Source organism: Ictidomys tridecemlineatus, chromosome 5 (assembly GCF_052094955.1).
Source record: "Ictidomys tridecemlineatus isolate mIctTri1 chromosome 5, mIctTri1.hap1, whole genome shotgun sequence".
Classification (NCBI taxonomy): Eukaryota; Metazoa; Chordata; class Mammalia; order Rodentia; family Sciuridae; genus Ictidomys; species Ictidomys tridecemlineatus.
The window spans coordinates 17,683,273-17,710,935 of NC_135481.1; the positions used below are offsets into that span (position 1 = coordinate 17,683,273).

The window sequence follows — 27,663 nt, forward strand, 5'->3', positions numbered from 1 at the left end:
AGGAAGTAATAGCACCATTCTTTATCTAAATAGTAAAGATGGTGACATATCTGAATGCAGTTGTCAACACTAAGAACTGTGTAGTAAAGATTTACTACATGTAAATTATCTCTCAGTAAATCCCAACTCTTTTCAAAAGCTTTTTTTCTTACCCTGAAAGCCACTCTATTTGATAGAATATAAACTCTTTGGTTCATGAAGACCCTGAACTATAATTAAAAGGTTAAATCAAATCACTTTTGTTAAAGAAGCCTGTTAATACCTTTTGTCAAATTCCTTTGATAAGTTAAAAAAGTGGTGGGGGCTGGGGTTGTAGCTTAGTGGTAGATCACTTACCTAGTATGTGTGAGGCACTGGGTTCCCATCCTCAGCACCACATAAAAATAAATAAATAAATAAATAAAGATCGTGTCTATCGACAACTGAAAAAAAAAAATTTAATAGCTAGACCTTGCGTACCATGTAGACTTCTGCCTTTTAATATTTTTCTTTCTTTGAAAAAAAGAAGAATATAATTTTGAGATTTACTGTACCCTGAAGGTGAGGGACTGACCTAAATCCACTTAGACTTATTAAATGAATGAGATCCAAACATAGTAATAGAGGTGGTAGTTATTAGTGATTTTTGTTGTTGTTGTTGTTTTGTAGTTGTAGATGCACAGCATGCCTTTATTGTATTTGTTTATTTTATGTGGTGCTAAGGATTGAACCCAGTGCCTCACATATAGGCGAGCACTCTGCTGCTGAGCTCTAGCCCCAGCCCCTAGTGATTATTTTTATAACCATTTACCATCAAATTTGTTTAAATGTGGAACTTTTCACAACCAAGATTTCAGACATCTGGTCTGTATCCTCATTACCTGAGTGATTTTGACATTACATGAAATATTTCCTTATCACACAGCATCTGAAAAAGCTAATGTCAGAACTAAATCATTGTGTACCAGTTGTTGGTACCTAGAAAAGGAAATTATCTGTAGTCAGTTGACAGACTTCCTAAAAGATAAAAATCTCTCCAGGGAACCTCCATTAAATATCCTTAGACTTTAGAAGTAAGTACTAAATCTTTGTATTTCACATGATTTAACCACCTAATACTGCTTCAATGGCCTGTTGTCAAGTTACTGGATTAGACTAGGAGAACAAAAATAATCCTTTCCTGGGATGCCTGGGAAGCCCACTTTACACATGATTGCCCTTAAGCAATGAGGAAAAGGAAAAAGATTTTGCATTTACCATCTGTTGTTCATATATTTTATTGGCTTTATCATATTACAAGTTAAATGTGCATTTTTTAAAGGTCTTATACATTTCTGGCCAAGTGGCCTGTATAACCACAATTTTGAAGCAGTTGTCATTTTAGTGGCCTGGGGATAGAATTTATCATCTTTTAAAAATAAAGTGGGCTAGGAGTAGTAGCTTAGTGTTCATAGCACTTACTTAGCATGTACAAGGTCCTAAGTTCAATCCCTAGTACAGCAATCAATCAATCAATCAATCAATAGATTTTAAAAAAGGCAAAGTTCAGACTTTTGGGCTGGTATTTCCTAGGGACACATATGAAATGGGTCATGCCATTTTTTTTTTAACTTTGATATTTTAAGTACCAATTCCTTATCTAATAGATGGGGTTCCAGTTGTAATACAATTAAGTAAAATTTGGTATGCATGTTTGTCCTTTTTTTAATTGTTCAGAGGCAAGCATTTTAAAAATTTAATTAAATGAAAAAGTAAAATGTATAGCTTTTAAATGCACAGTTCCCTGAGTATTAACAAATGCATATACCTATGTAACCACTACTATCATTAAGATATAAAACATTCTTATCAATCCTTAGTTTTTCATGTCCCTTTCCAGAAATGAAAGTGTTAAATGAAACTAATTTAATCATGTAATTTAATGTGCAAATTTCCTGTCTCTTTTTGCAAACAGGTTGTTCTAGTAACTGATGGCTGTCTTGGCATTGGTAGAGGGTCACTGCGACATTCCTTAGCTACTCACAATCAAAGAAGTGAGAGCAACAGGTTTCCACTACCTTTTCCTTTCCCGTCTAAGTTATATATCATGTGCATGGCAAATTTGGAAGAGGTAATACATTTTGCTAAGTTCTTTTTAGTTTGATTGGGTAAATTTTAGGGCTCAATTTATTCTTTTCATAAATTTGATTAGTACTCTATTGCATATACTGTAACATTGTGCTCTGTTGGTTTCATGAGACTGGCACAATATGTATTTGAAAAGACTCAGTCTGGGCCTGTAGCTCAGTGGTGGAGCATTTGCCTAGTTTGCCTGAGGCCCTGGCTCTATATCTAGCACCACAAAGAGAAGAGAAAAGAAGAAAGGGAAGGGAGGAGGACGAGAAAAAATGAAGGAAGGAAAGGGAGAGAGAAAAGAAAAAGACAAAATAAGACTATATTCTAGCTCTTAAATGCTCTGAAATTTCAGTGTTTCCCCATCTTGGGAACATACTTCAAGTTGTTATCCATCCTGCTGGTGAGTCACGAAAGGTCAAGTTCTCTTTGGTATTAGTTATTTCTCTTACCCAGGAATTATTTTATCCATTCCAGAAATGTTGACAGAGATGTACTTTGCTTTTTTTTTTTTTTTGGTAGAATAACATGCCGTTTGGTATATTTTTTGTATGTAAATACTTTGCTTCCTGTTTTCCTATTTATTTGGGAGATATTTGATCTTTTTTTTACCTTATTTTTTCCCCTGTATAATGTAGATAATGATGGTTCTTGCCAAAAAATGTTTAAAACACCTGGAAGGAAAGATGCTACAAATTGTGGTCTCCTCTGAGAACCTTTACAAAACTACTTCTGAATGGAATAGCTCTCCTGGTGTCATTTTATGTAACATTCCTCTTTGGTCACCTTGAGTCAAATTGTTATGGTTATTTCTTTTCATATGGCTGTTAAGAAAATGATTTATTTTTTGCCTGTGTTACTATGATGGTTGTAACTTAGGTGTGCTAATAGTAATCTGGTAATTTGTGCCATTTTAAAGGGGTCATCTCTTTTGCTTTGTAGCTTCAGAGCACCGATTCTTTGGAATGCCTTGAACGTCTCATAGACTTAAACAATGGTGAAGGGCAAATATTTACTATTGATGGCCCCCTGTGCCTGAAAAATGTACAGTCTATGTTTGGGTGAGTATGTGCTTAAAGCTTTTTTGCCTTCTTTGTAATCCAGTATTATAATTTGATATCCAGAAAGAATATATACATTACTCTAATTGTGTGGTTGTGTTTTCTCCAAGTTGCCCATTTCTCAGATAAAAAGATTGGTAGCAGTGATTTTTGAAAGCTCAGTCTTTTAAATTAAACATGACTAAATCTGTAATGCTTATAGATATTGCCTTTTTTACAATGATTTAGCAATTTCAAAGATTAACTTGCCTTGGGGCTTTTCAGAATTGAAATTTCCTCAGCAGCAATATCAGATTGCAATCTTTTCCACAAATGGTCAGATTTAGTTTTGGAATTAATGTAAAGGTAAAATAAATTTTGCATCATGAAACATTACTGCTCTGTCTATCTTATTACTCTCCTTGTAACAATTAATCATCATATCCTAGAAAACTGATAGATCTGGCTTATACACCTTTCCATGCTGTTCTCAAATGTGGCCACCTAACTGCTGATGTACAAGTCTTCCCCAGGCCAGAACCTTTTGTTGTAGATGAAGAAATTGATCCTATCCCCAAAGTCATTAACACAGGTAAGTTTTCCCTACTTCTGACTTGTGTTTTTTTTACTTTGTTCTCTATCTAGGAGGATTGAAAAGAATCATATATTTTGAAACAAGGGTGGTATTGTCATTAGCATTTTGGATCAGTGAATATATTAATTACCTCAGGGTTGGTGGATTATTGGTCTTTTATGGTGAGGGCATGAGTTAATCTCCAATCCTAGGTCATTTTAACCACAAATTACTAGAGTTAGAAATCATGCCCAGATTCACTAGGATTGAAATCCTTGAAGTGATTCTTTATAGAGATTCTGAGATTGACTAGCATCATAACTACAGTCATATATGAAGGGCTGTCTTCTAGATGTGACTTGAAGACCTTGGAGTTATCTCCAATTGATGGGTGGATTCCTTGAGTGGTGGATACATGTTTAACCTCTTAGGGATAGATGCTGTCACTTTCAATCACTGCTGCAGCCTTAGTGCCTAGGGTAACATTGACACTTAGCAGATGCTTTAATAAATGATTAAAATTAAGTGTGCAATAAATGTTCATTTGGGGTGCATAGAGATTATAAATGAAGGGCTAGAGCATGCTTTTTGCTTTTTGTGCTTTTAACTTTTGTCTATCTGGAAGCAAGGTATCCATCTCTTTTTGTTGTGACTACGCTCTACTATATTAAGCTGCACCAAATTATTTTGTTGCTCTCAAACCAGTTAAATTTCACTTCCTTTCCACCCTTTTTTGATGAGTCATTTGAATAGGCCTTTTCTTTCCAATATAAATTTTTAGCCTAAGACATTTGCTATAGCTTATATATACTTTAAAATATAGTAGGCTTTTTTCTACTCAAAAAGTATCAGCTGCTTGTCCTGATTCATTTGTTACTCAATTAAGGGGGTTAATGACAGCAAATCTCCAGAGAAGCACATTTCCTACTTGTATATGAAGTGCATTTTACTCACTACGATTCTGTTTTTTTTTAAAATTGTTTTGAGAATATGGTGTGTTTGTGCTTAGAAGAAAAACTGAAAAGCAATTCAGTAAAGTATTGATAGTGGTTTCCTTTTATGATGAATAATGGGTGATTCTATATTTTTTACAATTGTTAGTGTTTTCCAAGTTTTTGTGTTAATTATCTATATAATCAGAAAAGAAACTTTTTAAAAAAAATTTTTTTTAAATATTTTTATTGGGGCTGGGATTGTGGCTCAGCGGTAGAGCACTCCTAGCTAGCTAGGCCAGACGGATGCAGGTTCGCTCCTCAGCACCACATAAAAATAAAGGCATTGTGTTGTGTCCATCTACATAAAGATAAATAAATAAATAAACATTGTAAAAAAATATTTTTATTAGTTATTAACGGACCTTTGTCTATATGCAGTGCTGAGAATTGAACTCAGTGCCTCACACATACTAGGCAAGTATTCTACCACTGAGCCACAACCCCAGCCCCTTTAAAAAAATTTTGGTTGCAACTTTTATTTTTTTATTTTAGGTTTTCACAAAAACTTTTGGTCATTAAACAATCTCTATAGAGCAAAGAAATCATGTCAAATTGGCTTTGTTGAAAAGGTTAAAAACATTTTCTCGGGGAAATGTTTTTAATAGAATGTCTTTAATTTCAAAAAAGGTTGAAGTTGTTGGAGAAGTGTTTGAGTTTAATGCCCCTTGGTGACCCGAATACCCCTGACTCTACACAGGGATTTGACTTTTAAGCTTTTGCCATGACTGGGAGGACCTAGCCTCATAAAAATAAAGTTTACCTAATTTGTTATATAACTTAAATTCATCAAATAAAAGATAATTATTATTATTTCCTGAGCTACTTATAATGCAAATGATTAGAGTCATCCACAGAAAAGTCCAATAATGTTCCCAGTCAACATATTTAAAATTTCCACCTAAACATTGTGTTTATAAAATCTAATACATAGAAAATAATATACTTTCCCTTATTATAAATTAGCACTATGTATATTCCTTCCTTTCAGATTTGGAAATAGTGGGATTTATAGATATAGCTGATATTTCAAGTCCCCCAGTTCTCTCCAGACATCTGGTCCTACCTATAGCACTTAACAAAGGTGAGTTTTCTTTTTATACTATTAATATATAAGAAGCATCATAATATCTAAAGTTATTTTTTAATGTTAAATAGTAGATTAGCCCATTTTGCAGAAGCTAAAGGAAAGGTATAGTTGCCAAATTGAATTTTAGAAAATAGAATATTAAATATTAGGAAAGAAATTCTGCTATCTTATATTATGGGAACACTTTAAAAAATATATATACATACATATATATATGTGTGTATATATTTTTTTTTAGTTGTGGACATATACCTTTATTTCATTTTTATGTGGTGCTGAGGAGCAAACCCAGTGCCTAATGCATGCTAGGTGAACGCTTTACCATTGAGCCATAACTCCAGCCCATGGGAACACTTTTGACACATATTTGCTGTGTGTTGGTTTGTGAATTTATAGTGGAAGTCCTCTTTTAAAGACAAGAATACTTAGCCAGGTGCAGCAGTGCATGCCTGTAATCCCAGCAACTTAGGAGGCTGAGGCAGGAGGAATGCAAGTTTGAGACCAGTCTCAGCAACTTAGAGAGAACCTAAGCAACTTAGGGAAACACTCTCAAAATAAAAAATAAAAAGGGGCTGGGGATGTAGCCTAGTGGTGAAGCACCCCTGAGTTCAATTCCCAGTACAAAAAAAAAAAAAAAAAGGAGTACTTAGTTCCTCACCCAGGGCTTTGCCTTTCCTAATAGGGGCATGCTGAGAAAGCCAAGTCATTATCAGAAAGTTGCTTGATAAATGTGGAAGTCAAATACAGCTTAATAAGAGGAAGAACACATCTGTTCTTTGTTTACTCATGCCAAGCACATACTAGATGCTCAAATACTATTAAATAAACAAATGAGCCTCTTGTGAGACCTCATTATTGCAGAAAATACCCCTTAGAAACTGAAAAGTCATGTCCCCAAATTCAGCATCTCTGTAGTATGCTAGCCTTTAGCTCCTTAAAATTCTTTTTCTCTGTTCTAAGCTAACTATCTAGCTTATATTTATTAGCTCTTTCCAGGAAATATAGAGTCAATCAGCTTTCTACCTACTGGGTTATGATCATGTTCTATTAATGCCTGGGTTATCTCAGTTGGAGGTTGAATATTCCATAACCACTCAACACATATTTATAGACAGAATCACATATTTATAGACTGAGGACTCATTGTGGGCATTGTATTTATAATTTACCTTGTGTTTTTAGAGAACAACCAAATTTACCTTATTTCTAAGGCCCTGGGAGAATTCTGCCAAGAAAGAAAATTAGCAAAATGAAGTGTTTAGGGGACAGTAGGAAGGGAAAACACGGGAAGGCAGAACAGAGCCATTGTAAGGGTTGTTGAATAGCAAACTAAACTGGAAAATTTTTCCTGTTGAAGTAGAAAGTCTTTGAATAAGATTGAATGGATAAGTTTTCTTGGAAGGATATTAATTGTAGAAGATTCATCTGTCAACAGAGAACCTAGAGTTGGGAAGTCTAGTTAGGATGCTTGTAGAGTAATCATTTGTGTACCTTTGGAGACTTGCATCCTTGAACTGTTTGAATGTTTTCAGTTTAGAACACTCTTGACATCTCTGTATCAGATTCTGTTTAGACAGATGCCTGAAACTTCCAGTTTCTACTGGAACTCTGGAAAACACATTTTTTGTGTGTAACATATTTATGGAGATAAAATCAATATTATATACTTCCCTCACTTAAAGTGTATAACTAAGTGATTTTAGTTTATTTATAGACTTGTACAACCATTATCATAATCAATTTTAGAACCTTTTCATCATCCCTAAAAAGAAACCCTGTTTCTACCAACTCTTAGTTGGTAGAAACCAAACTACCAACTCTTAGTCCCCTGGCTCTAGATAATCACTAATAACCTTTCTACTCCTATAGACGTGCTCTTCTGGATTTTTCATATAAATGGAATTAATATAATATTTGAAAAGTAATTTGGGGGGACACAATGCACAATATTTTCTTTATTTGTTTGTTTTATTTTTTTGTGGTGCTGAGGATCAAACCCAGTGCCTTTACCACTGAGTCACAACCTCAGCCCTTAAAAAGTAATTTTTATATAGACATTGGGAAACTGGGATGAGTTTTTTCAGCTTTGTATAATATTCCTTTACAACTCCTTTGAGTCTGGAAGTTGCCAAGAGTATGGAGTTTTTGTAGCTGATCTCAATCTAACCTGTTTGCTTTTTGCAGAAGGCGATGAGGTGGGTACTGGCATCACTGATGACAATGAAGATGAAAATTCAGCCAATCAGATTGCAGGCAAAATACCCAACTTCTGTGTCCTGCTCCATGGCAGCCTAAAAGTGGAAGGAATGGTGGCAATTGTTCAATTAGGGTAGGAGACTTTGTTTACATTTAGTTGAATGAGAGGAGCAACAGTTCATTAGGTGAAGTGTTTTGAAGACTTTTCTGAAAGAAGTAGAAAGGTCCTGGTCACCTTTTTCCTCTCCCTTCTCACCTGTCAATTCCCTTTTAAACTACTCTTAAAATTATCCCCTAGAGTAAGTGTGGAGCTGGTTTTGGTGGTCCATGCCTTTGATCTCACGAACTCGGGAGACTAAGACAGGAGGATCACAAGTTTAAGGCCAGTCTCAGCACCTTAGCAAAACTCTGTCTCAAAATAAAAAAGGGTGGGGCATGTGACTCAATGGTAAAAAATGGGGAGTGGGGGTAGGGGACCTGGTAGGAAGAGAATAAGTGTGGAATGATCCTTTTTGGTATGTTGCTTATATATATTATATTCTTTCTCAGTTTTTTTATTTTTATTTACTTAATTGTTAGGGGGGTGCAGTACTAGTGTTTGAACACATGTCCTTGCACATATGAGGTAAACACTCAACCACTGAGCTATATCCTAGCCCATTTTTCTTCTTTTTAAATCCTATCTAGGATACCTGGGTTCTGGTTATAGTAATGCTACTAATTTATTATAATATCTTAGTAGGATTCATGGTCTCTACATCTATAAATTAAAGGGATAAAACTAAATGAAAAAAGATGCTGATGACATTGAACATTTTGCCATGTGTCAGACATTCCTCTAGGCATTTACGTATGTTAACTCATTTAATTCCTCACAACAGATTGTGTAGATAATATCAACACTAATCCCATTTTATAGATGAAGAGTCAGAGAGGTCAGCCTTTCAGACTCAAGAGGTCAAGGAACTTGCCCCAGCTAATAAATAAAAGAGCCAAGATTCTTACCTATGCATTCTTACTTCAGAACCTATGCTCACAACTCTGTTGTATTCCTTTCCTGTGAGGAAAGTGTTTCTAGTTTTTACCTTCTCTGTAATCTTGGAATTTGCAAAGCTGTCTGCCTCCCTTTCTCTAATATCTATCTTAGAAAAGAGGAGGGAGTTAATCACCTTCTGACCATCATTTGGGATGATGACTGATATATATTCCAGAGGTTAATATTAATCATAGGAAGCATGTCTTCATTTCTCTTTATGTCAGAAAAGAAGAATGGGATTCTTCTTAATAGTTGTTAATCTGCTGTGTTTCTTGGCATTCAAACTAGTGGTATTGGCTCTGAATGTGAGAATCGCCTAGGTTGCTTTGAAAAGCTGGGGACAGTGTTTAAGTAACAGAACGAAGACCTCATGCCCTGCGTTACAAGGGCCTCCCTGTATTGGTTCTGCTGTAACTCTGAGAGGCAGCTGAAAGGACCTCCTTATCCTCCTTATCCCCCTATATCTTACTTTCTACCCTTTGTATATGTTTTTTTTTTAAATCTTTTAAACTGCTTTTGATTTCCATGTATATATATAAAGTTTTCCTTAATGATAATAAATGTCTCAAGAAATGTAAATATCATAACAGTAGTAATCATTTTCAGGTTTCGGATTTGGCTTTGGTAAAAGTAACATGCCTGATTTCACAGCCAAAGCCTGTTTCTCTCAAGAGAAAAACATAAGCTAGATTTATTTAACTTGACAGTCCCAGGCTTTATGTTCTTCTGATCTTTCGTCTTCTCTCCATCTAGTCCTGAATGGCATGGAATGCTCTACTCCCAAGCTGACAGCAAGAAGAAATCAAACCTCATGATGTCTCTCTTTGAGCCTGGTCCAGAACCTCTCCCATGGCTAGGGAAAATGGCACAACTGGGTCCTATTTCAGGTATAACCCAGATCAGATTTTACCTTACTTTTTCTTCTCTACCATTCTGAATGTCTCCGACTGTAGTCAGGGAGCTGCCTGAGCTCCCTCATTGGTGTGCTGTGGTCTCTGAGGCTGGATGTGTACATGGAGAACCCCAGGAGAGTTTGATGTTTGAATTCAACTTTCACAGCTTAGAGGAAACCAAATTTAAGGTGATTTAAGTAAATAAAAATTCTAACTGCTTCGAGTTAAAAGTTACTCCCTGTTTTTTTCTTGGTGTACAATTTTTGGCCCAAGTAATCCCCAGTCATTCTTTTTCTTGTCATCTTGTCTTTTCCTCCTCTGCCTTGCAGTTTCTGAGATGTTGTTCTTTGTCTTCTTCTCTTGGGTTCTTAATCTCTCTTGAGTATTTCTTCAGTGATATTAGTTTCATCCTCCCTAAATCTGTAAATCTAGTCCCTCCTTATCTCTCCCTGAAATTTGAATTTTTTTTTCTTTCCAATTCTTAGTTGAACCTTTCCACCTGGGTATCTGCCTTAGTCTCAAGTTCTGCTTTTTTTTTCTTTTCTTTTCTTTTTAAAGAAATCATTATTTACCCCTTCTCCTTAAATTGTCCCTTCTTTTGATTTTGCTGCTCCTTTTGATGAGGCCTTTGTGCTGTTAGATCCTGAGGTTCCAACTAGAGAGTTATCCTTCACTCATTTGGGCCCATTTCAGTTTCAGGGACACCTCCCATCTATTCTGGATAAAAGAATTAGCCAGAGTTGCTTAAAGTCTAGTGGGAAGTGGACTGATAAACAGGCTACACAAGATAAGTATTAGTCTAAAGGAGATGATGATCAAATCTGCTCTTCATAGAGGATTCCAGAAAATCTTCACAGGGGAGAGACATCCTAGCTGAGTTTTGAAGAAAAGGAGAAATTTGTAGAGCTGAAGAAGGAGGAAAGGGCCTCTAGGGAAACTAGACACCTATGGGAAGGAAAGGAACTGGAGTACAGATTGGGAGTTGAGGCAGATGATAGATCAGAGGCTGGCAGGAGCTACAGCACAGCTTTTGATGAGTCAAAATGTGAAATACCAAGATTTTATTTTATAGATACTGGGAAGCCACCAAAGAGGAGTAATGAGATCAGATTCTTCTAGCTACAGTAAAAACAGTGAGGATACTGGTTAGGAGACTTCATATTCAGGTGCTGGTGCCCCTGGAGTTGTGCAAAATAGCCATAATCCAAGTGAGAGATAAAAAATTTGCATTTAGAACCAGCTATGATACATAGACCTATAATCTCAATGACTCAGAAGGCCAAGGTAGGACGATTGAAGGTTTGAGGCCAGCCTGCACAACCTTCTGAGACCCTGACTCAAAATAAAATTGTGTAAAAGGACTTGGGATGTAGCTTTATGGTAAAGCACTTGTCTAGCATATGCAAGGGCCTAGGTTCAATCCCTGTCCCCCAATTAAAAGGCAGGGGCACCCTGCAGTTAGAAGTCACTATAGTAGTCCTGGAAATGGGAAGATGAAAGCCAGAGCAGGGCAGTGGCTAGGAGTAAAAGATAATTAGGAGGTAGCATCAATAGTGTTTGCATATGAGAATGATCCCAGGTTTCCAGCTTTGGGTTCCAGGGTGGAAGGTAGTCTATTAACTGAAATAGAGAATAAGAAGAAAGAGTAGATTTGAGAAGAACATATTATTTGCATGTTGAGTCTGTGCCTTTGAGATATAAATAGAGGTGCTTAGAGACAATTCCTGAGGAATCTGGAGTTCAAGACAGGAGGCAGAGTTGGAAATTGAATTTTTAGTTATAAGCATATCATTAATGTTACAATGGTTCACAAATTTGATATTTTGTGTACAAAAATAAACACTGTTCAGAAATTCCACTTCCTGGGTCCACCCACATGAGATTCTGATTCAATAGGTTGGTCTGGATTCAGGCCCAGGAAATTGCAGAATGGTTAGTAAATATTAATATTACCCAAATGATTGAATCCAGGTGGTTCTTGACCATGCTTTAAGAAGCTCTGGTCGCAGGAAATATACATAGTTTAAGGGGAAAAGAGCAAGAACCAAATTCCTGGAAAGCATCAACTACTAAGATCAGTGGAAAAGGTATGAGAAGGAATAAGCAAGTAAAAGAGGGAAAATAGAAGAGTGATGTCACAGAAGACAAGAAAAGAAAGCAGCTCCTGGTAGTGTCCTAGAAAGTCTCACACACACCAGATGCCAGCTAAGGTCTGAAGAAAGCCTTTGGTTGGGGGTGTAACTCAGTTGTGTAACTAGCACTTACCTAGCTGCATGGGTAAAGCCTACCCTGGGTTCACTATCCAGCACCACAAAAAAAGAAGGAAAGAAAGCCCTTTGCCCTTGAGACTTAGAGAAGATGTTAACTGAAATAGGGCCAAGAAGCTAAACTAAGAACCTGCAAACTTTCAGTAAAGGAATGTTAGTAAATATTTTCAACTTTGTGGGCCATGTGTCTCTGCCTCAGCCATTTACCTCTGCCAGTGTAGCACAGAAATACCAATAGTCCATATGCAAATGAATGGGAGTGACTGTGTTCCAATAAAAATATTTATTGGACTCTGAAATCTGAATTTGACTTAATAGATGTCATGAAACATTATTCTTCAGCCATTTAAATACAAAACTATCTCTTTTCTTTTTTCTTTTTTTTAAATTAAATTATATATTCTAATTTGTTATACACAACGGCAGAATGCAATACATTTCATATTACACATATACAGCACAATTTTTCAAGTTACTGATTGTACATAAAGTACTTTCACACCATTTGTGTCTTCATACATAAATGGTAGTTCCATTTCCAGTTTTCCAAGGAATCTCCATACTGTTTAGGGTAATGTTGTCTAACTCATTCTACCATCATTCCTACCCCCTGCCCCCTCTCTTCCCCTCTCTCCCCTTTGCCCTATCTAAAGTTCCTCCATTTCTCCCATGCCACCTCCTTCACCATTAAGAGTCAGCATCCTCATATCAAAGAAAACATTTGGCCTTTGGTTTTTTGGGATTGGCTTACTTCAAGTAGCATTATATTCTCCCAGCTCCATCCATTTACCTGCAAATGCCATGGTTTTATTCTCTTTTAATGCTGAGTAATGTTCCATTGTGTATATATAGCAAAGTTTCCCTATCCATTCATCTACTGAAGGGCATCTAAGTTGGTTCCACAATTCAACTATTGTGAATTGTGCTGCTATAAACATTCATATGGCTGTGTCCCTGTGGTATGCTGTTTTTAAGTCCTTTGGGTATAAACCAAGGAATGGGATAGGTGGGTCAAATGATGGTTCCATTCCCAGTTTTCCAAGGAATCTCCATACTGCTTTCCATATTGGATGCACCAATTTGCAGTCCCACCAGTAATGTATGAGTATGCCTTTCCCCCACATCCTCGTCAACACTTATTATTGTTTGTATTCATAAAAGCTGCCATTCTGACTGGGATGAGATGAACTCTTAGAGAAGTTTTGATTTGCATTTCTCTATTGCTAGAGATGTTGAACATTTTTTCATATGTTTATTGATTGATTGTATATCCTTTTTGTATATCCTTTTCTGAGAAAAGGATACAATCTGTTCAGTTCCTTTGCCCATTTATTGATTGGGTTATTTGTTTTTTGGATGTTTAGCTTTTTGAATTCTTTATATTCCCTAGAAATTAGTGCTCTGTCTGATGTGTGAGGAGTGAAAATTTGCTCCCCAGATGTAGACTCTCTATTCACCTCACAGATTGTTTCTTTTGCTGAGAAGAAACTATTTAGTTTGAGTCCATCCCATTTATTGATTCTTTTTTTTTAATATTTATTTTTTAGATGTAGATGGACACAACACAATGCCTTTATTTTTATGTAGTGCTGAGGATCGAACCCGAGTCCTGCCTATGCTAGATGAGTGCTCTACCACTGATCCACAATCCCAGCCCCTATTTATTGATTCTTGATTTTAATTCTTACGCTGTAGGAGTCTTATTAAGGAAACTGGGGCCTAATCTGACATGATGGAGATTAGGACCTACTTTTTCTTCTATTAGATGCAGGATCTCTGGTTTTATTCCTGGGTCCTTGATCCACTTTGAGTTGAATTTTGTGCATGATGAGAGATAGAGGTTTTATTTCATTTTGTTGCATATGGATTTCTAGTTTTCCGAGCACGATTTGTTGAAGAGGCTATCTTTTTTCCAATATATGTTTTTGGCACCTTTGTCTTATACAAGATAATTGTAATTTTGTGAGTTAGTCTCTGTGTCCTCTATTCTGTACCATTGGTCTACCAGTCTGTTTCAGTGCCAGTACCATGCTGTTTTTGTTACTATTGCTCTGTACTATAGTTTAAGGTCTGGTATAGTGATACCACCTGCTTCACTCTTCCTGCTAAGGATTGCTTTAGCTATTCTGGGTCTCTAGTTTTTCCAGATGAATTTCATGACTGCTTTTTCTATTTCTATGAGGAATGCCATTGGGATTTTGATTGGAATTGCATTAAATCTGTATAGTGCTTTTGGTAGTATGGTCATTTTGATAATATTAATTCAGCCTATCTAAGAGCAAGGTAGATCTTCCCATCTTCTAAGGTCTTCTTTGATTTCTTTCTTTTGGGTTCTGTAGTTTTCATTGTCTAGATCTTTCACCTCTTTCATTAAGTTGATTCTCAAGTTTTTCTTTTTCTTTTTTTTTTTTTTTGAGGCTATTATAAATAGCATAGTTTTCCTCATTTCCCTTTCAGCGTATTTGTCACTGATATACAGGAGTGCCTTTGATTTATGGGTGTTGATTTTCTATCTTCTACTTTGCTGAATTCATTTATTAGTTTTAGGAGATTTCTGGTGGAATGTTTTGAGTCTTCTAGGTATACAATCATATCATCTGCAAATAGTGATAATTTGAATTCTTTTCTTATCCATATCCCTTTAATTTCTTTTGTCTGTCATTGCTCTGGCTAGAGTTTCAAGAACTATAGTAAATAGAAGTGGTGAAAGAGGGCATCCCTGTCTTGTTCCAGTTTTTAGAGGGAATGCTTTCGATTTTTCTCCATTTAGAATGATGTTGGCCGGGGGCTAGCATAGATAGCCTTTATAATGTTGAGGTATATTCCTGATATCCCTAGTTTTTCTAGCATTTTGAACATGAAGGGATGCTATATTTTATCAATTGCTTTCTCTGCATCTATTGAAATGATCATATGATTTATCTTTGAGCCTATTAATGTGATGAATTACATTTATTGATTTCTGTATGTTGAACCAACCTTGCATCCCTGGGATGAACCCTACTTGATCATGGTGCACTGATAACCTTTTTTATATGTTTTTGTATTCAGTTTGCCAGAATTTTATTGAGAATTTTTGCATCTATATTCATTAGAGATGTTGGTCTTAAGTTTTCTTCCTTTGATGTGTCTTTGTTTGGTTTTGGAATCAGGGTGATATTGGTCTCATAGAATGTGTTTGGAAGTGTTCCCTTTTTTTTTTTTTAAAGAGAGAGTGAGAGAGGAGAGAGAGAGATATAGAGAGAGAATTTTTAATATTTATTTTTTAGTTCTTGGCGGACACAACATCTTTGTTGGTATGTATGTGGTGCTGAGGATCGAACCTGGGCCGCACGCATGCCAGGCGAGCGCACTACCGCTTGAGCCACATCCCTAGCCCCTCTTTTTCTGTTTCATGAAATAGTTTGAGGAGTATTGTTAGTTCTTCTTTAAAGGTCTTGTAGAACTCAGCTGTGTATTCATCTGGTCCTGGATTTTTCTTGGTTGGTAGGTTTCTGATGACGTCTTCTATTTCCTTGCTTGCAATTGATCTGTTTAAATTGTGTATATCATCCTGATTTCGTTTGGGCATATCATATGCCTCTAGAAATTTGTCAATGCCTTTGATATTTTCTATTTTATTGGAGTATGAATTTTCAAAATAATTTCTAATTATATTTGTATTTCTGTGGTGTCTGTCGTAATATTTTCTTTTTCCTTTTTCAATTGATTTTCTTATTTTTTTAAAATATACGACAACAGTGGAATGCATTATAATCCTTATTACACATATAGAACACAATTTTTCGTATCTCTGTATATAAAGTATGTTCACATCAATTTATGCCATTATACGTGTCCTTTTTTTTTGCATTAATTCTTAATACACATATATACCACAGTTTTTCATATCTCTGTATATAAGGTATGTTGAAACCCAGTTCAAGTCTTCAAACATGTTCTTTGTATAATGATGACCATCACATTTCAACATCCTTGCTAATCCCTTTCCCCTTCCCTTTCCCTGCCACCCCTCTTCCCTATCTAGAATTAATCTAATCTTCCCATGCTCTCCCTACCTCACTGTGAGTCACACCCCCCTTATATCAGAGAAAACATTCAGCATTTGTTTTTTTGGGATTGGCTGACTTCACTTAGCATTATCTTCTCCAAAGCCATCCATTTACCTGCAAATACCATGATTTTGTTCTTTTCTAATGCTGAGTAATATTCCATTGTGTATAAATGCCACATTTTTTTTTTATCCATTCATCCACTGAAGGACATCTAGGTTGGCTCCACAGATTAGCTATTGTGAATTATAATATTTCCTTTTTCATCACGAATGTTAATAATTTGAGTTTTCTCTCTTCTTCTCTTCATTATCATGGCTAATTGTTTATCAATTTTTTTTTTCCAAAGAACCAACTTTTTGTTTTGTCAATTTTTAGGTTGTTTCTTTTATCTCAATTTGATAGATTTCAGCTCTGATTTTAATTATTTCCTGTCTTCTACTGCTTTCGGGGTTGATATGTTGTTCTTTTTCTAGGGCTTTGAGTCACAATGTAACATTAGGTCATTTATTTGTTGACTTTTTCTTCTTTGAAGGAATGAACTCCATGCAATGAACTTTCTTCTTAGAACTGCCTTCATAGTGTCCCAGAGATTTGCATATATTGTATTGGTGTTCTCATTTACCTCTGAGAATTTTTTAATCTCCTCCTTGATATCTTTTGCAACCCATTGTTCATTCAGGTGTTGGGGTATCTTTTATTTTTTATTTTATCATTGATTTCTAATTTCATTGCATTGTGGTCTGATAGAATACAGTAGTATCTCTACTTTTTTGTATTTACTAAGATTTGTTTTGTGGCATAATATATGGTCTATTTTAGAGAAGGATGCATGTGCTGCTGAGAAGAAAGTATATTCTCTCGTTGATGGATAATATACTCTATATATGTCATTTAGATTGAGTCTCGCTATGTTGCCCAGGCATGTCTCAAACTCCTGGACTCCAGAAGTTCTGTCTCAACCTCCCAAGCTGCTGGGACTAAAGATTTGCACCACAATGCCGAACTAAAAACCATTCTTCTTTTGGTATTAGGGATTGAACCCAGGGACTCTACCACTGAGTCACACCCCCAGTTCTTTTCATTTTTTATTTTGAGATACGTTGCTGAGGGTGTCACAAAGTTGATGAGGCTGGCCTTGAACTTGTGATCCTCTTGACTCAGCCTCATGAGTTACAGGGATTACAGGGTGTGCTACCACATCCAGCTAAAAACCATGCTTAACTCAGAAGACAGGCAACAGTTCAATCCTTGATTTGTGATCCAAGACTGAAGTTTTTAAAGCTGGAGAGTCTGGGGATGTAGCTTTGTGGTAGAGTGCTTGTCTCACACGCACAAGGTCAATCCTCAGCACCACAAAAAAGTAAAAATAATAATAAAAAGTAAAGTTTAAGAGGAATAGAAACCCAGAAGAACAAAGAGGACATTGATGGCTCAAAATAAGTAGGAAATAGGGCCATAATTGGAGAACACAGAAAACATGGTAGAGGAAGTTGTGTGTGTGTGTATGTGCATGAGTGTCTGTAGACAGGAGTTTCTTATGTCCTTCATCTTGACTCTGTAGCATTCCTACGTTCATTCTGTCTTTCATTATTGTTCTTAGCTTGTTTTGGCTTTACCTTTCATTTAAAATTAAAAGTTAATTATCTTTAGCCTACTGACCAAATTGGCCATTGTCTATTTTTTTAAATAAAGTTTTACTGAAACATTCATACTCATTCATTAACATATTTTCTATGGTTGCCTTCCTGCTACAGTGGCAGAGTTGAGTATGTCAGAGGCCACATGACTTATAAAGTCTGAAATATTTGTTGTCTGTTCTTTTACAGAAAATATTAACCAACCCCTGACCTAGACTTTTGTGATAGTTTCCACCAATGAATGTTTATCCATAATTTAAGATAACAGCTTTCCTTCTTTGGGTCTTTTCTTCTTTTCAATGGGGATAATAATAACTAATATTTTGGGCTGGGATTGTGGCTCAGCAGTAGAGCGCTTGCCTAACGCGTGCAAGGCCCTGGGTTCAATCCACAGTACCACATAAAAATAAATAAATAAAACAAAGCTATTGTGTCCAACTACAACTAAAAAAACAAATATTTAAAATAGTAATAATAACTAACATTTTATTGAACTTCATGCCATGCACTGTGCTAGACACTCATTTAATTTTCACTAGAATCTTAAGAAGTTGGGAGTGACATTATGATAACAAATAATAATGAATAAGATCTACCTTAGAGGGCTGTTAAGAGCATTTATCAAGGGACTATATGTAAAATACATATACAATAGACTCATAATGGTGGATATTACTGTATTTGTGTTTTTCAAAGCAGAACATGCAAAACAGTACTACTAGTCCCTCCTACTCCTAATTCTGTTCTTATAGTAAAATTCAAACATTTTTTGATACCAGGGATTAAACCTAGAAGTCCTCAACCACTGAGCTACATCTCAGCCCTTTTAATTTTTTATTTTGAGACAGGGTCTCACAAAGTTGCTTAGAGCCTCACTAAGTTGCTGAGGCTGGCTTTGAACTTGTGATCCTCCTGTCTCAGTCTCCTGAGCTGCTGGGATTGCAGGCATTCGCCACCATATCTGGCTCTCTCTTGATGTTTATTTACACTACTAAATAATGTAAGTATATAGCTAGTTCTTGATCTTTTTTATATATATTTTTTAGATGTTATTTTTGGCTTTTTTAAGACTTGTTGCCCATATGTCGTCCTGAGCCTTTCCTTCACATCTCTCCATGAATCTCCTTGCATGACTCCTACTGAGAAAGGGGTGCATGGGAAATAAATGTTTTTTGAGATCTTCTATTTTGGAAATGACTCCTTTATTCCATCCTTTGCACTTCATTGATTGGTTGAATGAGTTTTAAGATGGAAAATGTTTTCTCTCTGTGTGAAGCATCACGCTGTTGCCTTTTCTAGCTTCCAGTGTTATTAAGAGGCTAGTACCATGCTGACTCCCAGGCCTTTGACCTTGAGCTGTATCTTGTCTGTACTCCTTGAAGATCTTCTTTGTATCTCTGATATTTTGAATTTTTAGAATGATTTTCATAGTTGTTGGTGTCTGCATTCATTTTGCTGTGTGAGCACAATGAACCTTTTATGTCTGGCACTTCTGTTCTTCAGTAAAGAGCACACAAATTATCTATTTGATTTTCCTATCTTTATATTCCCTGTTCTCCCTTTCAGGAGCATATTATTTGTGGCAGGGGTCGGGGTGTATAATTTTCTGTCTTTTCCACCCATTTTTCTCTGCCTTCTGTGAGGTGTCTTCATCTTCACCATGCATTTGTTTTTTTATTTCTATCTTATTTCTAAGAGTCTCTTATTCATTTTTCACAAATGTAGTATTTCCTGTCTGCTAATGCAGTTACCATATATAGGCTTCAAACAAAATTCAGGATAGGCTACGACTAGATCCTGGGATATTTGATACTAATTACTGAATGCTATAGAATAATAGGATCTAAAAAAACCACTTTCTGCCAGAAAAACCTGGGACAGCTTCATGGAGGGAGTAGGCTAAGATCTGGACCTGGGATATAGATGGGTAAGTGGACAAGTAAGGAACAGCAGTGTTGAGTGTGGGAAAAGTGTCAACCTTGGAACCAAGGCCGCTGAGTCACTATCAAACCTGTGTTAGTTCAGCTTACTTTCCTCATCTTTAAAGGAACTAATAATGTCTACCTTCTAGGACTGCTGCATGAATATAAGCTGTATATGTAAAATATCTGGTATATGGCTGGAATTTAATAAAGATTCTTTATTCTGTGTGTTCCTTGCACCAGAAAACTATATTCTCTAGGTACAATTCCTAGAACACTGTTTGCTGTATACTAGGATCTTACTATAGATAATGAATGAATGAGTGAATAAATAAATGAATGTGAATGGGAGCATATTCCGGACAAGAGGAATAACAGAAATAATGGCAGGGAAATTGGAGATAAATATGCCTTGTAGGACAGTACCCATAGGATCTCAGCTTGACCAAAAATGGTTTATATATTGATAAGTATTAATGGAAATATGTTGGAGTGTTTGGACAATAATTTTTGGAGAAGTAGGAAGGGTTAACAAGCAATTTGAGGCCAGTATTAAGGTGTTTTGATTAGTGACCAAATCAGGGTTAGAGAATATCTGGCTCAGAGAAATGGATCTTATTCCTGTTTCAAAATGAATATTTGGGCAAAGGACTTAAGCTCCTGAATTGCTAAGAGTGATTCCTACTCTGTCCCAGACTGTAGTAATAATAAGGAACAGTTACGTTTAAGTGTACTTTGCAGATTTGTGATAGAATGTCCTTGAATTGAGAAGCAGGTGCAAAAAACAAAAACTCTGCTCATCTGCATAGCTGTAAAACTACCATGGCTTTAAATCTTTGAGTGCTCTTCACTAGTAAAAGTGTTTCTTCCCTTGTTCTTTTCCTTAATTTGTCTGTGTATAATTTCCCTTTTTAATTATTTTTTATGTGTAGACCTAGACTGTCTAATCCAGTAGCAACTAGCCACATGAGGCTCTTTAAATTTAATTAAAATTAAATAAGCTTTAACCAGGCACTTTGGCGCTTGCCTGTAATCCCAGCTACTTGGGAGGCTGAGGCAGGAAGATCATAAATTTGAGACTAGCCTGGGTAATTTAGCAAGACCCTGTCTCAAGATTTAAAAAAAAAGGGGGGGGTGCGCTGGGGATGTAGCTCAGTAGTAGAATGCTCTTGGGTTCAACCCAAGTACCATGAAAAAAAAACAAAAAAAGAATAAAATTCAGTTCCGTATGTTATAGAATGCTCAGTAGCTAGTGGCTACAATTTTAGACGGCACAGGCACAGTTCCTTTCCAATATCACAGGAGAGTGCTGGGCTAGAATGTAGAGCGCTGTAGTGTGCATACATAGGCCGCCTTAATTTATGAAGCAGGTAAGCATGTTTTTTTAAAGACATTAAGCTTGTTTTTCACTTTCATAGGCCTCCATTGGTTGTTTGGTCTCCTACATCAGTGGCTTCCTTCTAAGAACAGGTTCTCCATCCTGACTGAAGTTAATGGAATAGGATATAGCAGATTGAGTTTTTCAAAGAGCTGCTAGCCTAATTGGAAATGTAATTGATTGTGTTTTGCCAGATGTCATTTCAAGAATGTCTTTTTCTTTAAGATGCTAAAGAAAACCCTTATGGTGAGGATGACAATAAGAGTCCATTCCCCCTGCAGCCCAAAAACAAACGCAGTTATGCCCAGAACGTGACTGTTTGGATCAAACCCAGCGGCCTGCAGGTACAGTTACCATTTACTTTGCTTTTCACTGGGGACAGGAGGAGGTGTTTGGGCAGCAGGCAGGCAGACATTTGATTTGATTTTCATTTCCTTTGATACTTCATAATTCATTTACTTCTAATGTTGTCATTATTTCCAAAAAGAATTTGAGATGGCCTACAGTAAAACATGGATATAGCAAAATCATTTTTTACAAATTTAGAGCAATAAGAAACCTAGAGGAAGATCAGAACCAATTGTGCCTGGAACTCCAAGGCAAAATGTTAATTGTATTTGAGCAGTTTAGCTTTGAGCTTCCTTCTAACCAGCGTCAAAAAAGAAATGTGGGTTTTATGGTTTTCTTTGTCTGATTAAAAAAAAAAAAGAAGCGTGTCAGTTCTTCCCAAGAGACATATTTTCCTGGCATTGGATATTAATGTAAAATTTTTCACATAGTGAGGCATTGAATAATATAACCAGTGTTGTCTTTAACAATAGCTTTGAAACAAAAAATTAGCATCTTTATGGCTATTACTTTCACTCCTACAATAGAACCCAAGCCAAGACGTTACATTGTAGTTCCACAAAAATACTTCCATAGGAAGCTAAGATAAACAGGTTCTTCTTTGAGCACCTCTTTACATTTCTTCCTCTGATGAGTTGAGTCTAAGCCAAGAGAAGAGGCAATCAGGCCTCCCGACAACAAGCATAGCTCCCCTTGACTGCAGAGTCTCTTTGAGCCTCTTTTCCATGGCAGCTGAACTATGTTCTCCCTGGGCTAAGAAGTCAGGGGCCTCTTCTCTTAATTGGAAAATAAGTCTGCCTCCTTCTTCCATCCCTGACCTTAGCACTTCCTTGTCAGAGGATCAGAGGAACCATTTTTACCACCAGTTATGGCTGAATTTCATATATACATATGTGTGTGTGTGTGTGTGTGTGTGTGTGTGTAAATAGATGGACACAATACCTTTATTTTATTTATGTGTAGTGCTAAGGAGTGAACCCAGTACCTCACAGGTGACCAGCAAGTACTCTACCACTGAGCCACAGCCCCAGCTGAATTTTTATAAATTATTTAAATTTTGTTTTGGTACTTGGTTTGTTTTTTTATTATTATTATTATCATTTTTTGTCGTAGACGGCCACAATATATTTATTTATTATGTGGTGCTGAGGATCGAGCCCAGTGCCTCACACATGCAGGGCAGGCGCTCTACCACTGAGCCACAACCCCAACTGGTTTATTTTATTTTTTTTTAAAATATCTTTTTAGTTGTTGATAGACCTTTATTTATTTGTATGTGGTACTGAGAATCAAACCCAGTGCCTCACATGTGCCAGGTAAGTGCGCTACTACTGAGCCCCAGACCCAGCCCTGGTTTATTTTTTATTATAGTAAAATATACACAATGTAAAATATTCCACTTCAACCCTAAAGTGTACAGTTTCGTAACATTTAGTGTATTCACAATGCTGTGCACCCCTCACCACTTGTAGTTCCTGAACTTTTTAATCATTCCAAAAGGAAACCCTATAGCAAGTCACTCTACATTAACTCCCAGACCATGGCAGCCGCTAATCTGCTCTTTGTCTCTATGGATTTGACTATTCTAGATATTTCTTAGAAATGGAATAATACAGGCTAAGGGTGTAGCTCAGGGGTAGAGCACTTGCCTAGCATGAGTGGGTTTGATTCCCCTGCACTGTATAAATAAAGGAAGGGAGGGAACAATACAATTTGTGGCCTTTTGTATTTGGCTTCTTTCACTGGCAATAATGTTTTCAGGATTCATACATGTTGTAGCATGTGTCAGTCAGTATTTTTTTTTCTTTCTATGGTTGAATGGATATTCCATTGCATAACTATGCCACATTTTTTCATCCATTCAGTTGATGGGTATGGGAGTTGTATCTACCTTTAGGCTATTAGGAATAATCCTTTTATTTTCAAGTACAAGTTTTTGTTTGAACACCTGTTTTCAGTACTTTAGGTATAAGCTTAGGAATCAGGTCATATGGAATTCTAGGTTGAGTGTATTGAGAAGCTGCCAGACTTTCATAGTAATCACACCATTTACATTCTTAACAACAATGTTATAAGTGTTTCAGTTTTTCCACATGCTCATCGATATTTTTTTATTTTCCATTTTTTCCTTTTCCTTTTTGATAGCCATCCTATGAAGTGTTACATATCATTGTGGTTTTAATTTTATTTTCCTAATGTAAGATATTGTGTATCTTTTCATGTGCTTATTGGTTATTTATGTATCTTTTTTAGAGAATTATCTGCTCAAGTTGTTTTTCCATTTTTTAATTAAGTTTTTTCTTTCCATTTTGATACTAAAGATTGAACCCAGAGGCACTTTACCAATAAGCTACATCCCCAAACACCTTTTTAAATTTTTAGACAGGGTATCACTAAGTTTTTGAGGCTAGCCTCAAACTTGTGATCCTCCCACCTCAGCCTCCTGAGTTGCTGGGTTTATAGGCATGCACCACCCCATCTGGCTTATCTTTTTGTTGAGTTTATGTATTCTGAATAATAAACCCTTAGCAACTAAATAGTTTACAAATATTTTCTCCCATTCTGTAGATTGTCTTTCATACTCTTGATAGTGTCCTTTGATGCACTAAAGTAAATTTGTTTTGATTAAATCAGATTTCTCCACTTTTTTGCTTTTGTTGCTTAATTGTGCTTTTTGTTGTCATAACTAAGAGATCATTGCCAAATCTAAGGCTATGAAAATTTGCCTATGGGGGCTGGGTTGTGGCTCAGAGGTAGAGCGATTGCCTCGCACATGTGAGACCCTGGGTTGGATCCTCAGCACCATATAAGAATAAATAAGTGAAATAAAGGTATTGTGTCCAATTATAACTAAAAAATAAATATTTTTAAAAATTTACCTATGTCTCCTTCCAAAATTTTTTATCGTTTTAGCTCTTACATTTAGGTCTCTGATCAATTTTGAGTCGATTTTTTTATATGGTATGAGTTAACAGTCCAATGTCACTCTATTGCATGTGGCTATCCAGTTGTTCCAATACCAGTTATTGAAGATTCTTCCACCATTAAATGATCCTGGCATCCTATAAAAAAGCAGCTAGTTGTGGGTATATGGTTGTACTGGATATTTTTCTGTGGGACAGATTGATTTCTTTTACGATCATCAAATCTTTTGAAGGAGAAAGGTGCTTTACTAATGTTGAACCAGAACACTGACATTAAACAGAAGGAATCTTTGACACTATAACTGTTATCCTGTTCATTTCTTGAAACATTTAGAGCCATATTTTTGTATTCTTTCCATTTTTACCAGAGAATTCTAACATTGGAATTCTTTTTACCTTTAATAGACAGATGTACAGAAGATTTTAAGAAATGCAAGGAAACTACCTGAAAAAACACAGACATTCTATAAGGTGAGATGACCAAAATTACATTAGAAGAGGATATGCCTGGGGATGTGCCCAAGAGAAATGGTTCACGTAGCAAGAGTCTGAGGTAGGGGCCTAGGGATGGAGCTCAGTGGTAGAGCACTTGCCTCACATGTGCAAGGGCACTAAATTTGATTCCTAGTACCACCTTCCCCATCCCACCTCCAAAATAAAGACTGTTGGGTAGCAGCATGGATATGGGCAACGATTATAAATGAATGACTTGTGCCTGTTTTCTCATCATTAGTCAGCAGAAGTGATAGGTCTGCTCTTGCCTTATAATCAAAGAATTGGGAGTGTTTAGATGGTCCAGCTCTACACAGGCTCTGTTCAGGAGGGTTTCTCCAGGTTAGTGCTGCTGTGAATGGCTGAGGGAGGCAGCTAAAAGGACCTGCATCCTCATGATCACTCCTGTGTGGGTATCTAGTCCAACCTAAGCAGTGTATGTGACTTCCTGGGATGTGAAATTGCCCAGAACATTCTTACCGCACTAGAGAAACTGCTTCCAGAAATGACTTTTAAAATCACACACTTATGAATTGCAAAGTGGTCGTTCCTCATCGAGCCTAGCTAGTCTAGAACCAGTGGTTGAGAGACTAAAGTTACAAGGGAGGGGGTAGAGTCAGGAGCTTACTCCATTTCTCCTGTCCATCCTGTGTTCGACTGAACACTTGGATTAAGTGCAGCGTCAGATGTGTCCTACCTTGCTAATCTTAAAATATGGCACACACAGCCACCCTCAGGCTAGCATCTCTTCTGGAGAATGTACCATTTTGTCTGGTGTTATGTCATTACCTTTATTCACTGTTGTCTTCAAACCTAATATGTAGCAAGCTGATGAAATTAAGTAAAATTTGCAGCTTTAATCAGAGTTCAACCAGAGAGCTTCCTAGCCACCTCATTCCCTCCCCACTTGAAGCCCATAAACCCCCCCTCAGCTGCAGTCCCTGAATCTCTGCAGTTTTCTACAGAACTGGAACCTTTCTGTTAAACATGGTACACTTGTATTGTGACTTTCTGAACTTTTCACCTTTTAATAGATGTTAGTAGAGAGGTGGTCAGAGAGCCTGTTTCTTTTCTGGGTTCATGTAAATAACCCTACAAGAGAGCTAGAAGCCTCTGGCTTCTGTGCCTGCAATGGACAAGGAAGGGGTTATCCTTACTTTGAAAACAAAACCTCTGAGACCCAAAGGGGCTACATGGCTTGCCCAGATCACACTAAGTGGTTGATGGGACACTTCATATTTCTCTGCTTCCATCCACTACCCACCTTTTTTTTTTTCTTTCTTTCTTTTTAAGGAGGGACAGTCTTTCTGGCTGATTGCTCTAAACATGTTCTCTTTCTCTTGAATCCACGACAGAGGAACCAGATGGTTAAGAGCTTTCCGAGATTTGAAGCCTTTTTTCATACCCACATAACAGAGGAAAGGTGACCCTCCTTATAATTATTTGTAGATAGATTAGGTATGCAAAGTGGTCACCTCCATGTTTAACATAACTGCTTACTTAACTATGATGAGGATGACAACCTGTTTGTCACCTCAGTCTTCTTATCTAGCTGCTGGTCACCTATAGAGGAACCGTTTGCCAGTTACATCATCACTCTCATTACTGCCTTCTCTGTATAAAAATTTGTCCTCACATAAAAACGGTCTCTAAGAGTTGAGGAAAATTTGTTCTAAGCCAGGTACTCAGAAGGTATGTGACAAGAGCACATTTCAGGAACGTTCGTATTTATTCTTGTTCAGGAGCTGAACCGTTTACGAAAAGCTGCCCTGGCCTTTGGTTTCCTGGACCTGCTCAAAGGGGTGGCTGACATGCTGGAAAGGGAGTGCACGCTGCTGCCCGACACTGCCCACCCTGATGCCGCATTCCAGCTGACCCATGCTGCCCAGCAGCTCCAGCTGGCCAGCACTGGCACCTCAGAGTATGCTGCTTATGATCACAACATCACACCTTTGCATACAGACTTCTCCGGGAGCAGTACTGAAAGAATGTGAAACTGGCTTTTGGAACCTTTTTTTTTTTTTTTTCCATTTTAACTGAAAATGATTTAGAGCCAAAGCTTTTCCAGTATGTTCACCTGGAACAACCACTCATAAACCTTCCTGAGGCTGGCTCAGAACACCACTTACTGGTTTAAATGACTTCGATAGTCTAAGAAGGATCTGAGGGTGATTAGCTGGTGCTTCCTGGACCTAGACGGCTGTTGCTCCCTGAGGGGCAAATCTCTTGAGAAGCTTGAAAGACTATGAGCATGGAGCTACCCCGCCTTCCCCAGGAAACTTGACTGGCAAGGGTGCAGTTCTCTGGCTTCCAGAAGCATCATCTCCAGGTTTGTCTCAACCATTAGGATATTTTCAAGCTTCTGTCTTTGGGATGAGCAACCCAGACTGCCTGGGACTTGTTGAGTCCAAACCCAACTCCACTATGTTCCAGAACTTTCCTTAGAACTTGGTAAAACATGGTGGTAACCCTTAGGTGCTTTTGGTGTATCTTGAGATACTAACTTTTAAACAGCAATCACATGTGTAAAATGATTCCCGTCTCTTCAAGCTTTTCTTTTTTAATAAAAATAAAATATTTGATTTTCTATAAAATAGTTTTACTGAGGAAACTAATGGTCCTTTGCTTTTTCGTCTGTCTTATCACTTGAATATAATTCAGCTTCCTAAGGGGCACAAATTCATAAACGTGACGATTCCTTGTGATCTGTACTGACTTCATTATGTCT

At 36.9% G+C, this 27,663-nt stretch overlaps 1 protein-coding gene across 8 annotated transcripts in view; it reads left to right on the forward strand.

Annotated features, from left to right (window-relative positions):
* Ints14 (integrator complex subunit 14) overlaps window positions 1-27,546 on the forward strand; it is a 35,218-nt gene extending 7,672 nt beyond the window's left edge. For all 8 annotated transcript variants that reach the window (XM_005316707.5, XM_040276361.2, XM_040276364.2 and 5 more), the window contains 9 exons: window positions 1,934-2,089; window positions 3,034-3,152; window positions 3,581-3,723; window positions 5,689-5,781; window positions 7,972-8,116; window positions 9,773-9,906; window positions 21,397-21,515; window positions 24,849-24,914; window positions 26,678-27,546. In XM_005316707.5, the coding sequence (XP_005316764.1) occupies window positions 1,934-2,089; window positions 3,034-3,152; window positions 3,581-3,723; window positions 5,689-5,781; window positions 7,972-8,116; window positions 9,773-9,906; window positions 21,397-21,515; window positions 24,849-24,914; window positions 26,678-26,929 (1,227 nt within the window). In that variant the 3' untranslated portion in view covers window positions 26,930-27,546. The remainder of the gene's footprint in view (window positions 1-1,933; window positions 2,090-3,033; window positions 3,153-3,580; window positions 3,724-5,688; window positions 5,782-7,971; window positions 8,117-9,772; window positions 9,907-21,396; window positions 21,516-24,848; window positions 24,915-26,677) is intronic.
* Window positions 27,547-27,663: the final 117 nt, after the last annotated feature.